The sequence below is a fragment of the Penicillium chrysogenum genome (assembly GCF_028827035.1).
Source record: "Penicillium chrysogenum strain IBT 35668 chromosome Unknown utg000001l_segment0_segment0, whole genome shotgun sequence".
Lineage (NCBI taxonomy): Eukaryota > Fungi > Ascomycota > Eurotiomycetes > Eurotiales > Aspergillaceae > Penicillium > Penicillium chrysogenum.
Window position 1 is genome coordinate 6,692,338 of NW_026622749.1, and position 15,271 is coordinate 6,707,608.

The window sequence follows — 15,271 nt, forward strand, 5'->3', positions numbered from 1 at the left end:
GGGATCTCCTTGCATAACCCCTGTGGCTGGAAACTGAAGTCACACGTTGTGTGTTACTTGCCGAGATAGGTATGTTGTACTATGTATTTTTACCACATTGTGCTATACTTCATACCACTGTGAGAAAAATGCCCGGATAGTTCGGAGTGTACTCCGTAGAGACTCCGAAGGCTCTTCTATTCCCAACTTCCGTAGGTTTGTCTTGTTTCATGCATTAAAACAATAAGTAATTAAAGAAATTAATGTACATGTCTCACGACCCATCTCGGTACAAAGACCGGTGAACACGGGAGGGCTTTATGTCCCGATGTTCGTTCCCGATTAGAACGGCTAGTAGAGCAGTGAGAGAACTTCCAGTCTGGATTGTTTTTTTTTTTTTTTTTTTTTCTTTTCCTCTCTACCTACTTCTCTGCTTTCGGGTACAACCCCGTACCCACGTGTGATATACCCACCTACCAATAACAGGCGAACCTTGAAAGCTCGCGTGGTCCGAAAATCGAGGATCCAAGGGATGGAAGGGCGCTAAGATCGGTTACCCGAGTGGCTCTCCCAGGCGGATCCACCCCTGTCCCTAAGCGGCTAAGTATGAATGTTCTCCCTCCACTTGCTTGCATTACTGTTCACCCCACTCGATACAAATCTCTGCGCGACGACCTAGATTTGCTATGAGGAAAACTCAAACCCGAAGCGGGAGGATTGTGGGTCGATTAGGATAGTGACCCATCTGATGATGGCCAGACTAAGCGAGAACTTTGCAAGATTAGACCGTCTCCAAACTATGGTTGACCAAAACAGGGGTGAACCTTAGTTTGGAACGCCCGATTTGAATTAATGGAATTTTGAAAGGCTGCATGGCGAACATCATGCGAACTGAACTTCAAACATGGATGCACGCGCAGAGAACGGTTCAACATTTGTTGGGATTCAGACGTATCCACCCATGCATGCTCATAGCTGATCGTGCCGCAGCAAAATCCACCCCGGCGCTGAGTTTCCTCAAACGCTGATCTTTGGCATTTACGTTTTTAGCGCCCAACAATCGACGAAGTTCGGTGTGTAAATAGTCAGATCTTATGTATTGTATGTAGTCCAAGCTTCTATGGAGAGGAACCAGCGATGCATGACAGAAATTGTGCGCGATATTCTTACCGTATTAGTCCAATTCTCCCCGGCGGCTACCAGAGGCACCGCAGCTAAGAGATGGATGGAAAATCCTTTCCTGCCGAAATACCCGGTCATGCCACGAGATAGTGGCTTCCGCCACCAGCGCTCGGTTTCAGGGGCACGACCGAAGTTACAGATATGATGCATAGGCTGAAGAACAAGGGTGAGGTGGTGATGGTTTCCCCAAACTGTATCTTGCAGCTAGCGACCAGGGAAAAACCTGGTTCTTGCGAAGCGGAAGGTTCAGCAAAATCAGCTCTAGATAGAGGATGAGTATTACACACGGTTGTTGTATTTTGCATTGCGCCGGGGATCGGGAACTGAGGACCGGGGAAGATACATCGAAATTGCCAGCTGTGCGTCAGGTCTCAGTTTAAAAACATCCCACATTGGCCTGGTTCCTGGAATATGACATTGGAATGGGACAGGGTTGAAATGAGACAGGTCGGGTTGGTAACCGGCACAGCCGCAGTTGCGCCACGTTGAGCCTACATGCAGGAGTACTACTGCGTATATTGTTCCTGTTGCAACGCAGCGTTGTAGCGAGGGAAACTGAGTTTGGACTTAATGTATAGTGATGACACACGGCAATAGAGAATGTTAATAGCCGAGCGCTGCTGTTTCAGTCTTTGATCACTTCTCACTATCTGAAACTTGAAATATAGTTTAGCTGAGAAATTGGCTTCGTATAATAACCTAGTCTTTGTCTCAAGATGTTCCAGTTGTTTATATCTGAGTCTCACATAAAGGGACATATCCGTCGCTGATTGAAACTGTGGCTGGATGTACGCCCTGCCAAGATAGTTGAGAGCGTATCTTGCAGGGCTATTTTAGGAGTATCTCCGAGCCTTACAATGGGGCATTGGTTGTGGACCTACAGGACGCTATCTGCGGGTCTCATATATCGATCGGATCGTAACCCGGAGATATTGCAAAGAACGACAGTCTAGATCGGGATACAAGAAAGGAAGGTGTTTGGACATCTCTGTATCGTCAAGACTGAGGTCAAATCAAGCCAGATCCGCTTGAGCCACGTTTAGCTTGTCCCTCGTATCCGTCGATCCAATTGCTTTGCCACATGTTCCAATTCACAAATACTGCATTAGTGGCTGGGTTTTAGTGGTATGTATTTGGTATCTTATACTTGGCATGAAAAATACAATAAAAATTACCCAATACACCTGCACGTATTCTCCACCCGTGGTCTCCACTTTGATCTAAAAAGTGTAGCTCACCTGGAACAAAGACGGCTTGGGAAGGCGCATTGAAAGGATAGAAGGCGAAAGAGAAAAGTTTTCATTCTAGTCTCTCCCGCAAATCATAAATTCGGATAGACTAAAAATTAGTCCGAAAATCAACCTATAAAATCATTAAACCAAATGAGTTAAAACATTCTAGCTCACAAAAAAGAATACCTAGGTATGTGCACATACTCGCTTGACCCAATTTGCCCCACCAGTGCACATAATACAAAAGCAAGTAATCTAAAACAGAAATTCAAGATCTAAGCTGCCATCAGATCGACAAACTCAGTCCATTTGGCCCCAAAGGATGAATAATAGTCTGTGCTGAGATGGGTGATGTACACCTCTTCCGCGACCTTGCGCACCTGCTTGACCAGACCGCGAAGGTGCTTGCCCTCGACAGATTCAGGCACGGAGTGGACGATGGCGCAAAGTTGCGTACGATTGCTGTCAGCGATATTGCTGAACAGTTTGGCTCCTTCCCTTTCCTGGAAGGTACTGTAGGCAGCTTCGAACACAACGGTTGAATCAGCTGTTGCCAGGTACCGAGAATCGGGGATGGCGCCGGGATTGTGGACAACCTGGTTCTTTTGGTTAGCCCAGTGGACTTTGGGTCTGTATCCCAGAAGGGGAAACCATTGTGATGCAGGCTGGGGCGGAATATGGGGTGTTGGGTAAAAGTCAATAAAGCCATTCAATAAAGTCATTCAATAAAGTCATTCAATAAAGTCATAGTGTGATGGAATTAACAGACCGAGGGGAATAAGAAGAGAAAACAAGATAAAATGAAATAAAAGACCAAAAAATAAGCCCAGGATGATGCGAGACAGAGGGACGTATGGTACACGTAGAGCAGTGAATAAGGTGTCAAGTTAAAGCACGGTTTTGGAAGAATTGCAGAACTCACAAATTGGTCAGGACCAAGACCCTTAAGGTTCTTAGCAAAGTCCGTCAGCCCTTGCAGATACGTCAAGGTTTGAGCATCGTATTGCTGAGGGGTTTCATCGAAGAAGATTCCGCGGACCGCAAGGTTGGGATTGGAGGAATTAGTCGGCCAGTCGGCATAGGTCTGGATATCCTTGCGAACAGCAGAAAAGTTTCGCTTTCCGTATGAGGTATGCACATAGCCCAAAACACGGACATTGTCGTAAGCCGTGAGCTTTGGGATCTCACGGGTGTAATTGCCATCCGGGAGAGAGTCAGGCCCCGGCCCGTTTCCTGGATTGATTACGACAGTAAAGTTGACGTTGGGGTGGGTTGATATCCTGTGGCGTTCATCAGCTGTTTTTCTCCGTATTTTCTTTTTCCTTTCTCTTAATTTTGATATATTGTGGCGGGCCACCGGCCGGAATAGAAAGCAATCCGGAAACCGGGGGAGAAAGGGAATTGGGATGAATAGGGCTAGGAACATACACATTTTCCAGCGGAGCCCAGGCCTCAGGAGCAGGGTATATGTAGAGTGGAACGAACACCTTCGCTTTCGGACCCATGCTGTTTTTCTTGAGAGTCGTGACCACGACAGAGGGTACAACAGCAGCAATAATCACAATAAGGGCCACGGTTGCCAAGATGAAACGAGAGCGCTTCGACTTAAGACATGTCCGCTTGCTCACGTGTTTTTCGGAGTCAGACATGTTGGTGGATTTACAGAGAGAAAGTTGAAAAGAAGAAAGTGGGTTCGCGAACACTATCGGCTACATATGAGCATGAATTTTTCATATAATATGGTGGCCAACAACAAAAATCAAATCAAACGATGTTGCTGGCCAACTACGACCTTGAACTAATGTCTCCATGGCTAAAGATGGATCTGGGGCCTCGACCATATGCAGAAAGGGTCTTGGCTGAGACGTAGAAAATAGAATGAAAATTAGAAAGAAATCATAATAAAAAAAATACAAAGAATAATATAATAATTCCATTATTATACTAGCCCGAGCTGAGTACTCCGTACTCCGTACAGGTAGGGGCACTTAGGGCATTCGGACAGAATGATATCCCAAGGCCCAGCCGCATGTCTGGCCCACCAAGGGGCAGCCTGGTGGTTCTGTTCCAGTTCGTTGTACCCCCTCTTACCCTCGCTTTGTGCTTTTTTTATTCCGCTTATGCTTGTTTCTTTTGTTTCTTTTTCTTCTATTTTTGCCGCCGGACCGTGCTGGATCCTCATTCGCCAAGGAATGATGGCATAAATGAACTCAACCTGAGGTCCAAGTGAGGCAACGCAGGTACCTCGCTTGTTTTGTATAAAACCTTGGTTGGAGGCCCACAGAAGAGGAGGGTACCTTAGTCTTGGTCATATAATAACATAGAACACTTTCTCTCTTTGTTTGCAGTGATAGCATAACTTACCATTCATTCATTTTGACTTTTTGACTTTTTGACTTTTCACCATGATTGAGCCAACATCATTTTCCTCTTCAAGGTCGGGCAGCCCTCAAAGGTCCGACGCGAACAGCCCTGTGCACTCTCCTATCGCCGTGGACACACCGGCAACAGAGGCTGGAGATCCATTCGACAATCTCCATGACTTGTTGCACAGACTCCCTTTGCAGAGCCACATTCTTGTCACTGGCGGCCTCGGTTTCATTGGTAGTCACACCACGCTTGAGTTGCTCAAGGCAAACTATAACGTCATTGTGATCGACAATCTCAGCAATGCATTCGAGAATGTTTTCGACCGTATCAGTCTCTTGGCCAAGAAGCATCACGAGGAGAATGGCACCAAGATGCCATCTCTGCGGTTGCATGCACACGATTACCGCGACACCGAAGCTCTTCAATCACTGCTCGAGGAATACCAGCTTCCATCCCGGTGGGGAACTCCCAAATCGAGAATCGCCGGAGTCATCCACTTTGCAGCTTATAAAGCCGTGGAGGAGAGCATTCGGAAGCCACTGAAGTATTACTCCAACAATGTTAGCGGGCTCGTCGACTTTGCCACAACACTTGGTGACTTCGGCATCAAGACCTTCATCTTCTCGTCTTCCGCCACAGTATACGGGTCCCTCGCAACCTCGGGTCTTCCATTGAAAGAGGAACTGTGTGTTCACAAGGAAGAGTTGTACACAGACCATGAAGGCTCACAGCAATTAATCCAACCTGGATGCACCGGAATCACCAACCCGTACGGACGCACGAAATGGATGTGTGAAACCATCCTAGCTGACCTCGCCGCATCAGACCCCGAATGGACCATTGTTGCACTCCGCTATTTCAACCCCGTTGGCTGTGATTCTTCCGGTCTTTTGGGCGAAGACCCAAGACAGGCACCAACAAACCTGCTTCCCGTCGTTGTCAAAGTCATGACCGGCCAGTATTCAGAACTTTCGATGTTTGGGACAGATTGGGAAACCGAAGATGGCACTGCCGTCCGTGACTTCATCCACGTTAGTGATCTGGCTCGTGGACATATTGCCGCGCTTAGTTCGGCCAACGAGGGCAAGCTGACAGAGAATTTCCGCACCTTCAACCTCGGAACTGGAAAAGGGAATTCTGTGATGGATGTGGTCAGCACTATGGAGTCTGTTACTGAGAAGCACATTCCTAGGCGTGCCGCACCACGTCGCGAAGGTGACGTTGGAGCCTGCGTTGCGGTAGTCGATCGGTCGACGGAAGAGCTTCAGTGGAAGACAGAAAAGAGCTTAAAGGATGCTTGCCGGGACATCTGCAACTTCTTGGATATCAGTGGGCTGTCTTCGTAGCGCAGCCGTTATACTCTTGGTCCGATCTGACAGTAACGTTTCGTTTTGTCATTTCGTCTGTTTCTAATATACCTGCTCACCAAAATGAGGGCCCTTTCGAGGCATGTTTTTAGTATAATGACTGTCTGTTTTCTGTTTGGTTTAGCATGTTGTTAGAGTTGCATGACTCGCGAGCATTCTCGGTCGGTCTCTTGTGACCTTTCCCTTTTGCGTGTACAGAGTCGTCTATATAGGTCGCTCTCTCGCTATATCTGAATTAAATAAAAGTCGCCATTTGATCCTCGGACGTCTTAGCAGGTATTCTCAATGAATACAGGTAATCGAGGAGTATGTGGAGATGTGGGATACACGTGATCTCACGAAGTACATCTGGGCAGAACCGGTTGGATGACGAGGTTAGGATTAGAAATGTTGATGGTCAATGCATAGTGAGGATATTCATTGGCGACATGTCTAATCAATGAACAGACTAGAGCCTTGTAGCGAGAGATGAAGTTGTCCAGCGTCGTTCGCCATATTTGTTGGTTAGTCACGTGACAATCTCCGTCTTGGCATCAAATATGGCCGCAGTTTTCTGCGACAGCTCTGTCTCCGTGCTTGTCTTGTTGCATCTTCAACGCAGTTAGGATCTCTTGTCGTCCAGGGCCCTCTATTGAACCCTTTAATATTGCCCTGTCTATTCTCCATCTTTCTTTGATATATTTCGCCACAATGATCTGCAAAAGCTGCCGCACGACGATGCTGTCCCGGTTCAACCAACAGCCAGTGACCCGAACGGCTTCAGCATGCGCGCGCCAACTCCCCATGGTTCGCAGCCAATTCCGCTCATACAGCAGTGATAACAACCCTCCTGTGGCTGCTACTCCTTCTCCTCCCTCTCCCCGCCAACCCACGGTCGGCGACGTCACAACCCCGTCCGCCATCTCCTCCGCTACCCCCGGTGTATCTCAGCCTTTGAGCACCCCCGAAGGTGTCCACACCGATGCCAACCCGGGAGCTTCCACAAAACCCGCCGCCGTGCGCCCACCGAGCAGCTGCCCGGCCGGAACCAAACTGAACGGTCTCAACTACTTCAAGAACAAGCCGGATGTCTTCGCCAAGGAGGACTCCGAGTACCCGGATTGGCTATGGAACCTCTTGGGAGATTCCTCCAAGGATGCAAAGACTAAGAAGGGCGGTGTTGACCCAAGCAGTAAGATTACTCCTGGATTTCCTATTTTTCGTACGATGCTTACTCTGCCGCAGCCTTGAACAAGAAGCAACGAAAGCGTTATGAAAAGAAGCTGGCCGCTCGTACTGGCCCCCTCGCCGCTAAGATTCCCGCTCACCACCACGCTCACGATATCACCCCCGCACCCTACAACCGTGACGCACCTTCAGCTGATCCCATGACCGATGCCACCGAGGGCTTCGAGCAGCGCTCGGAGATTATTAAGAGTGCACGCGATGCCAGACGGAAGGCCATCAAGGAGTCCAACTTCCTGCGCGGTCTGTAAGCTTGTTCCGTTTCAAGTGGATCACACGAAAGCGATTGTACTTTTCTTGTTGGGGTTGTGTCGCAGGCGCCCAGAACCGCCTCGATATTGCATTGGATATTGGATAGACCGGACCCTTTGGAGCATCCGGGATGTATTACTACATTGATTTGTTTTTCGATTGTGCTATTTATCAAATGATACTTGTCTCAGATCTAAGCCGCCGCAGAATATCCCGAACAGTCCCAAACAGCCACCTTTATCGCCAAGAATGTCGTTGTATCTAACTTACTGGGGAATCGGCCACTCCTTCTCCTCCCCCTGCCCTTCAAGCCAGGGCAAGCAAGCTTCATACAGAGTTTTGAACTCCCCGTCTCCAAGAACAAGAATCTTCTCAAAGGTACCCCGGTCAAAGCGCTCAAAGAAAGCCAAAAGTGAAGCGAGAATAATATCCGCGTAGCTGGCATTCTCACCCTCCAAAAACGGCCCCTTCTTCCCATCCTTACCCCTCAACATCTTAACCAGCGGCTCCGTCTCGTTCTCGACAAGCTGCCACAGAGCAAGCAACTCCGCCTCATCCGTCGGCTTGACCTCAGAAAGCGGCTTCCCGAAAGCCTCCGTGCGCGTCCGGATAAAGTATTCCCGTCCACGCTCATCCAGTCCAGAGGGAACGTTGGGAATAACGAGCGACACCATACTCGGTCTGATCAAGCTCACTATCTTCTGCACGGCGACCATGAGCGAGTAGCTTGCATCGCCGGAGGGGAAGAGCGGGGGCGACGGGTACAGCTTGTCGATGTACATGGCGATCGGCTCGGAGTCCATGAGCAACCCAGACGGGTTGCTTGTTATTCCACCTTTGTGGCTGATCGCCGGCAGTGTGTAATGAATCGGTGACTTGGCAGGTAGGATGCTCAACTTGGTAGGTGGGACGCCATGGGCCTTAAGTAAAGGTTCAATGTCGGGGTATGAGACCCAGCTTTGGGTGTAGGGGATCCCCTTGAAGTTGAGGACCATTCTGGTCTTCAGGGTGTTGGGAGACCATGACTTAGAAGCGCCTGGTTAAGTTAGTGGTCTGTTTGAGTCATCCAAAGGTTCGGTTCGTACCGGGTAGGACTGATGTAATATCGAAGAAATGGATGCTGGACTCGGACATTGTGTAAAATATGTAGATCATATATTGGATCTAGAGTTGAAGTTCAAATGAGTCATGAGTAGTAGTTGTACTTTTATATACCAGGAGGACCCCCGAGGTCGGGAGCGGGGCTTTGATTTATCAGCTGGTTGTCATTTTCTAACCTTGGAGGGTTTAGACAGGACAACTTGGAGCATATAACGTCGATGGTCAAGAGGGCCTTCGGCTTTCGCTAATAGGCCTGATATTAATATGATACATTCATGACTTCGAAGCTACACAGCTGCGGCAGCTGTGAAGCGAGGTAGTATGGAAAGAATCCATATTCTATGTACAAGCTACGCTTGAAGGAAATATACCTGAATGCAACCCGAGCAGTTGGAAGTGAAAAGTCGAAAGTCGCCTTTCATCTATCCACGATATACAGAGAGTCGCGCCACGTTCGCAGTGGGGAGACGCACGGGTCACGTTGGGATTTTCTCCTCACATGGCATGCCATTTCTACAGAGTACATGTAAAACAGCATATCCAGCATATCCAGCATATATCGTACATCCATGTTCTATTCAACCTAAAGTCACAAATACTTGACACAGCCCCCTGAAATAAGCGGGGCAACTCTTTGCCAATCAGCCTACCCCTCCAGCTACCCAACAACAGGTGCATCTTCTATATGGCCTACTCCCACTAGAACAGAATAACTAACAATATACCAGTGCAAAATGGAGAAAGTCGAAGATCTGGTCGACCGTGCTAAACACCTAGTACTCCACGAACCACCCGAGTCAGAGTCACACACCGTGGAGAAATTCCACCCATCTTTGGATGATCATATCCAGAAGATCTACAAGTCTGTCCAGGCATATGCTCCAACTACGAACTATTTCCTTAAGGAAATCCAACATGACCCTACCGTCGAAGACTCTCCTGAGCCAGTCGATGCTTTGGCTTCTCTGGATGCCTTCCGTGAATACATGAAAGATGGGAACTCATCTGCGATGGGACCAGAAAAACCCCTGGATCTTTCCGCTCCTCTTTCGGATTACTTCATCTCGTCGAGCCACAACACCTATTTGACGGGTAACCAGCTGTACAGCGACGCTGCTTCTAGTGCTTATACATCTGTGAGTTCATGTTTTGCAGAATAGTCTCACCCTTTACGCCCCTGGATGGTAGACTCCCCGCGATCAAGGACTTACTCATGCCCGAGCAGGTCCTCCTCCGCGGCTGCAGGTCCGTCGAGATTGATGTCTGGGATGGGGAATTGGACAGCGACAGTGACACAAGCAGTAGCAGCAGCGATTCAGAGACGGAAGAAGGGAGTGTTGGGAGCAAGTTGAAAGAAAAGAAGACGAAGAAAACCGCGGAAAAACAGAAAAAATCATTCTCGTCCAAATTGGAAGCTAAACTTGGTGGTGTCCTTCGCCGCAAATCCGCCAAATCGCCCGAGGAGCCATCGGGTGAAGAGACCGCGACGAGCCATATGCCTGTTCCTGTTGAGCCCCGTGTTCTGCATGGCCATACACTAACCAAGGGAACTACATTCCGTGAAATCTGCCACGCAATCCGTGACAGTGCATTTGTTGCCAGTGATCTTCCGCTGGTAGTTAGTCTCGAGGTACATGCGTCTCTTGAGCAGCAACAGACGATGGTTGATATCATGTTGGAGGTGTGGAAAGGACTTCTCGTGGAGGCTTCTCCGGACGAAGGAAAACTTCCTCCACTAGCCAATCTGAAGAGAAAGATCTTGATCAAGAGCAAATGCGTTCCATTCAGTGGGGAGGAGGAGAAACCAGAAGGAGAAGATCTGACGCCGCAGAAATCAGATGATAAGTCGGGCCAGCAGGCGCCGAAGCCATTGAAAATTCTTGATGCTCTGGCTAAGCTGGCTGTTTACACTCGCGCGTATAAGTTCAGTCATTTTGATCAACCGGGTATGCATCATCATTGTAGGTCTGGGCATGAAGGCGGTGCTAATCCGATCAACAGAGGCCAAAGTACCTCTCCATGTGTTCTCGCTCTCCGAGAAGGCAGCACGAGAAACCCATGCCAACCAGCGCGATGCCTTGTTCGAGCACAACCGAACATCTCTGATGCGGGTCTACCCGTACGCATTCCGGGTCAACTCGTCGAACCTTGACCCGACATTTTACTGGCGACGTGGCGCTCAGCTAGTAGCACTGAACTGGCAGAACACAGACAAAGGCATGATGCTCAACCATGGGATGTTTGTCGGTTCCCACGGCTGGCGACTGAAGCCCTCCGGCTACCGAAGTAGCAACTCTCCGACAGAGATTATCGAGCGCCGCAACCTAACCCTCTCAATCGAGATATACGCCGCGCAAGATCTCTCTCTGCCCCCGGGCGACCACAGCGAGAGGGGATTTAAACCCTATGTGAACTGCCAGCTGCACGTCGAAGAACCCGGAAGCGACGTTTCCCTGGACCAGGACGACGGTAGCTCCGACGCAGAGAAGAGCAGCTACAGGCGGTGCACAAAGAGTTCTTCAGGTCGGAACCCGGACTTCAAGGGCCAGAAATTGGAGTTTCCGACCGTGACGGGGATAATCGAGGAGTTGAGTTTCCTACGGTCAGTGTTTCTCTTTGTTTTCTTGCTTACATTGATGTTTCGAGTCATTTACCTCGTGCTTTGTCCTCTTCCTCGCTCTGCGAGAATTTTCCTTGCTGCATTTCCACCTCCCATCACATGAATTCGTTTTCGAGTATGCAGGCATGAACCCTGCATTGTGATACCCGTCAAAGAACATGTAAACATGACGACTGGGCTTGGTATTTGCTTCTTCCTGACTTCCCCGTTGGTGACACGATGCATTGTCTGTGCTTAGGCTTAGCAGGGCGACCTGTAGCTTTCCCCAGCATCACCTCGACTATCATGCACAATGCCCAATAATGCGTTTCACATTCGAAGATCCAAGCACTACGTACAAACAAGCCACTGACTTAATTCTGCGTTCTTTCTTTAGGTTCAAGATCAAGGATGACGAACTCGGCCGGGACCCGTTGGCTGCGTGGGCTTGCATCCGACTCGACCGGCTGCGGGAGGGCTACCGGCTTGTTCATCTCCATGAATGCGCCGGCGAGAAGACCGGGGGTGTCTTGCTGGTTAATATTGTGAAACAGGTTACTTAACTACGCGGGATATTTTGTCGAAGTGAATTCAACGTTAGTAGCATAGTGCAATGTATCAAATTCTGACGTCTTGCAAAACAAGGGCCCTTCGGGGGAAACACCGTGCCGAAATCGCCGGTTGTCTTTGGGCAGGGTTTGGGCAGCACGTCGTACAGCGCATTTCCATATTAGGGAGCCAGGAACAAAAAGGTTGCAGGAACATACAGCAACTGACAAATGTGACAAGTCTTTTGAAGGTTCGGCATGTGTATCACAAACTCATTTCGACCTCATTCCGACATGGCCAAAAGCGACAGGCTACAGATTGGCGATTGCGATTGTGAGATGCAATTATGCCAGTCAGCATGCATATATGCATCTGATTCGAGGACGTTACACAGAAACAATGGCACTTCATTTGAACTCTTCGGACTTTTTCGGACTGCATTGTGCAGAGTCGTGGACAGCAGTCTCGCAGGTGGCAGAGGACAGTTGTTAGAAACAAACTCGTCTCCCCGAGAGTGTCTGAATAAAGGAATAATGACCGAGCTTGGGGTAGATCATATCTTGTTTTAGCTAGGCGGCTCGGTTGGCATATGAAGTGGAGGTCCCTCCTCCGCTGTATGCAGTGTCGTGCTGGTGGCATATATCACTTTAGAGGGCATTGAAGTATTAGCCGCATGATATGCACTTTGCCGATGCCGTGCATGAGTATAGCGGAAAAGGGTCCAATATGCTGGTTTTCGGAAGAGCGCTAAGGGAGATATGCATATCGTAGTCTATGACTTGGATGATATTGAACAGTATTCGCTTTGATTTTGCTAAATTGGCTATGTGAGTACTTACTACCAGGCCTCGAGGAGAAAGGAAAAGTAGCCATGACAGGTCAAACGGAGTACAAGGCTACCGGGTGGTAAGCAGAGATGATTGTTGGCAAGACATGCGTAAGAACGTGGGGTAGTAGTGCTTGGACTTCGAGACATCTTAACGTGTGTACAGATAGCACGGAGTACGTAGGGGAACCATAAAAATTCCTGCATGCTGCGAGCCATAACCCCAACCGTGGGGCTCATATCATATAGAGGAAGACCGGTGAGACCAAGGGTCAAATCACTAAATTATGACCTTAAAAGGCGTAGTCTCAAGAGCGATCAACGCGCCAAGCGACATGCATCAGATTGATCAACATGACTAGTGGGGACTAACAGATAAGTCAAATTGACCGGTAAATCGCCCGATAGAGTTGTGGAAGCTGATCACACGTCTAGGGAATCGCAATATGAGACGTCTACATCTGTCTCACCTGGATTCTTAGGGCTTCTACGTACTCCGTACGGGGTTTACGGGGGGTTGTGAATCAACAAAGCTCGACGTGGTTCTTCAGATCCACACTCTGTATTTGTCATTTGACAGATCCTAGTGGAGGGGTTCATGCGTCACGTCCATAAAATTTGCATGCATAAAAGGGTGAAAAGGGTGAAAAGATGCCTTCGAACAAACGGGCCACAGCGATGTAGCCAATGATCGGACCGGATCATCGTTTGGGGAATGGAGAGGACCCATGTTCACTATCCTGGGCCAATCAGAGCGGAAGAGTGGCCGAGGATGGCCGAGCACTAGACCTATTTTGGATATACTATGGTTCTGGGGTTGATACATCAACTCCTAAATGCGCTGAGAGTTGAATCCTAATTTCCCCCTTTTCCTTCCAGGTATCGGTGAAGTGATGCAAGTTTCCGATGAACTCTAGACGCAGTTCTTTGTCTGATCCCTCGAGTCATTGATCCTTTGGGCTTGAGGAAGCAAACATCAACGCACAAGGCCCGGAGGCCTCGGGAGGTACCGAGGACGTTGCTGTGATTGGTTTAAGTGGGCCAGTGGCGTACAAAAGGGGTCATGATGGCTCTGCTTTTGGCTCTTTTTTTGTGGCTCTGATGCCTGTGCAGCAAAGCCAAGCCGTCAGGACGAACGTCCATCTACTTGGCTGATATCATTGGGGGAAACAAAGGATTGACCGAGCTGAGCGGGAACTACCGAGACTGCTAGGTTTTTGATATTAATTTTGAGATTACAATTTTATTTATTTTTTGTTTTATTTTTTAATTTCCTTGATCCATTTCCCATTAGCGAGTGTGAGCTGGTTCTATTCTTCTCTTCCGGTCTCTTTCCTTGCATCCCAGACCATATAAGGACCCCTCCTCGTCCTATTCCCATGACCTTGTCTTCAGACTTCGACTTAAGAGAAATCTAAACTACGCTGTCCTCGTGCTTCGGCAAAGAACTCTATTCATCCCCTTCTCTATCCATTCCTGTCCGACATACCTACCAACATACCATGACTTCCTCTTCTAAATGTACCGCACCGGTGTGCTCAAACTCCGCTAAAACCGCCAAGGTTCGTACTCTTATATTCATCATCGATGTGGTACTTCCAATAGTCTCATAAATACATACTAACCGTCCAACAGATGCCAGGCGTGCGATGCCCCAATTGCCTAGCTCAGGGGAAAGAAATTTGGGTTATCCCAGGCAAAAACTGTCACATCTGCCACACACCGTGTGCATGATAGGCTCACGGTTCTATGTTGCACATCAATCATGGGGATGAAGATTGTGTGCAGTCATATGCGCCCATGCTGTCCGGTTATGATCTGATTTCTCCACACCATAACCTCTCCTATCATACGGAGACTCCTGAATCTCGAGAATGAATTTAACACGTCCGAACACACGGAAGGCCTGTGAATATCTTGAAGATCGGCAACTCACCCTTATTTGATTTGGCACCGGGTAAACCTCTGGCGAAAGGAGCAGGAGGTATCGACCATGGTGTTCGGTCTTTCGTTTCCTTTTTTCTTTAGCGTTTTCTTATAATGAGATACACGACCTTTTTGTTATTCACCAGTCGGTATAGTGGTTACGATATCGAGCTATCTTTACCATTGGGACGAGGCCACCAACACTTGATTAGATCGGCTACAAGTAGAACTCACCTTAAATTTGGCTTCACCGAATACCTTTGGCGTGTATATAAAATATGTGCATACAAGTAGTAGATAGCCCCATGTTGGAGCCTGAAGGTTCTATGGCATCATTCGCGAACACTACAGTGTACATAGAGTGCATCTACGAACAACTCTACGGAGTAACTCATACTAAATATAATCACAATATGTATTGAGCTCCCTTTAGCGAACTTGGGCTCTCTAATTTGACCGGAGGGTATTTTAGTGACGGTTCAGGTCTGGCGTAGCCTGGTGTATGTACATCGTTGGGCAGACCTCGAAGTGACAAAGCTGTCCAGGGTTAGCCATGCCCTCTAATCTTGTCTGGCCTAATTCCTATCTATAGCATCTTTACAGAACCAGTCTAAAACGAGGCCAGCAAATCTATACTTCGATCGGCTTTAGTAAAGCGGCAAGA

The 15,271-nt window shown here is 48.4% G+C and overlaps 5 protein-coding genes across 5 annotated transcripts; 3 read left to right on the plus strand and 2 right to left on the minus strand.

Moving 5' to 3' along the window:
* Positions 1-2,668: 2,668 nt before the first annotated feature.
* Positions 2,669-4,042, minus strand: N7489_002655 (spherulation-specific family 4 protein; the record flags this gene model as incomplete). Its single annotated transcript, XM_056708410.1, has 3 exons — positions 2,669-2,989; positions 3,316-3,673; positions 3,822-4,042. The coding sequence occupies 3 exons, from the start codon at positions 4,040-4,042 to the stop codon at positions 2,669-2,671; spliced, it is 900 nt and encodes a 299-aa protein (XP_056572712.1).
* A 756-nt stretch (positions 4,043-4,798) lies between these two features.
* Positions 4,799-6,109, plus strand: N7489_002656 (NAD-dependent epimerase/dehydratase family protein; the record flags this gene model as incomplete). The annotated part of the gene is made up of 1 exon (XM_056708411.1): positions 4,799-6,109. The coding sequence occupies one exon, from the start codon at positions 4,799-4,801 to the stop codon at positions 6,107-6,109; it is 1,311 nt and encodes a 436-aa protein (XP_056572713.1).
* Positions 6,110-6,820: 711 nt separating this feature from the next.
* On the plus strand, positions 6,821-7,605 carry N7489_002657 (mitochondrial 54S ribosomal protein mL54; the record flags this gene model as incomplete). The annotated part of the gene is made up of 2 exons (XM_056708412.1): positions 6,821-7,301; positions 7,355-7,605. 2 exons carry the CDS (start codon positions 6,821-6,823, stop codon positions 7,603-7,605), a joined length of 732 nt encoding a protein of 243 aa, XP_056572714.1.
* Positions 7,606-7,872: 267 nt separating this feature from the next.
* N7489_002658 (glutathione S-transferase family protein) lies at positions 7,873-8,740 on the minus strand (the record flags this gene model as incomplete). The annotated part of the gene is made up of 2 exons (XM_056708413.1): positions 7,873-8,642; positions 8,692-8,740. 2 exons carry the CDS (start codon positions 8,738-8,740, stop codon positions 7,873-7,875), a joined length of 819 nt encoding a protein of 272 aa, XP_056572715.1.
* A 701-nt stretch (positions 8,741-9,441) lies between these two features.
* N7489_002659 (putative phosphoinositide-specific phospholipase C) lies at positions 9,442-11,869 on the plus strand (the record flags this gene model as incomplete). The annotated part of the gene is made up of 4 exons (XM_056708414.1): positions 9,442-9,843; positions 9,933-10,653; positions 10,709-11,309; positions 11,704-11,869. 4 exons carry the CDS (start codon positions 9,442-9,444, stop codon positions 11,867-11,869), a joined length of 1,890 nt encoding a protein of 629 aa, XP_056572716.1.
* Between the last annotated feature and the right edge of the window lie 3,402 nt (positions 11,870-15,271).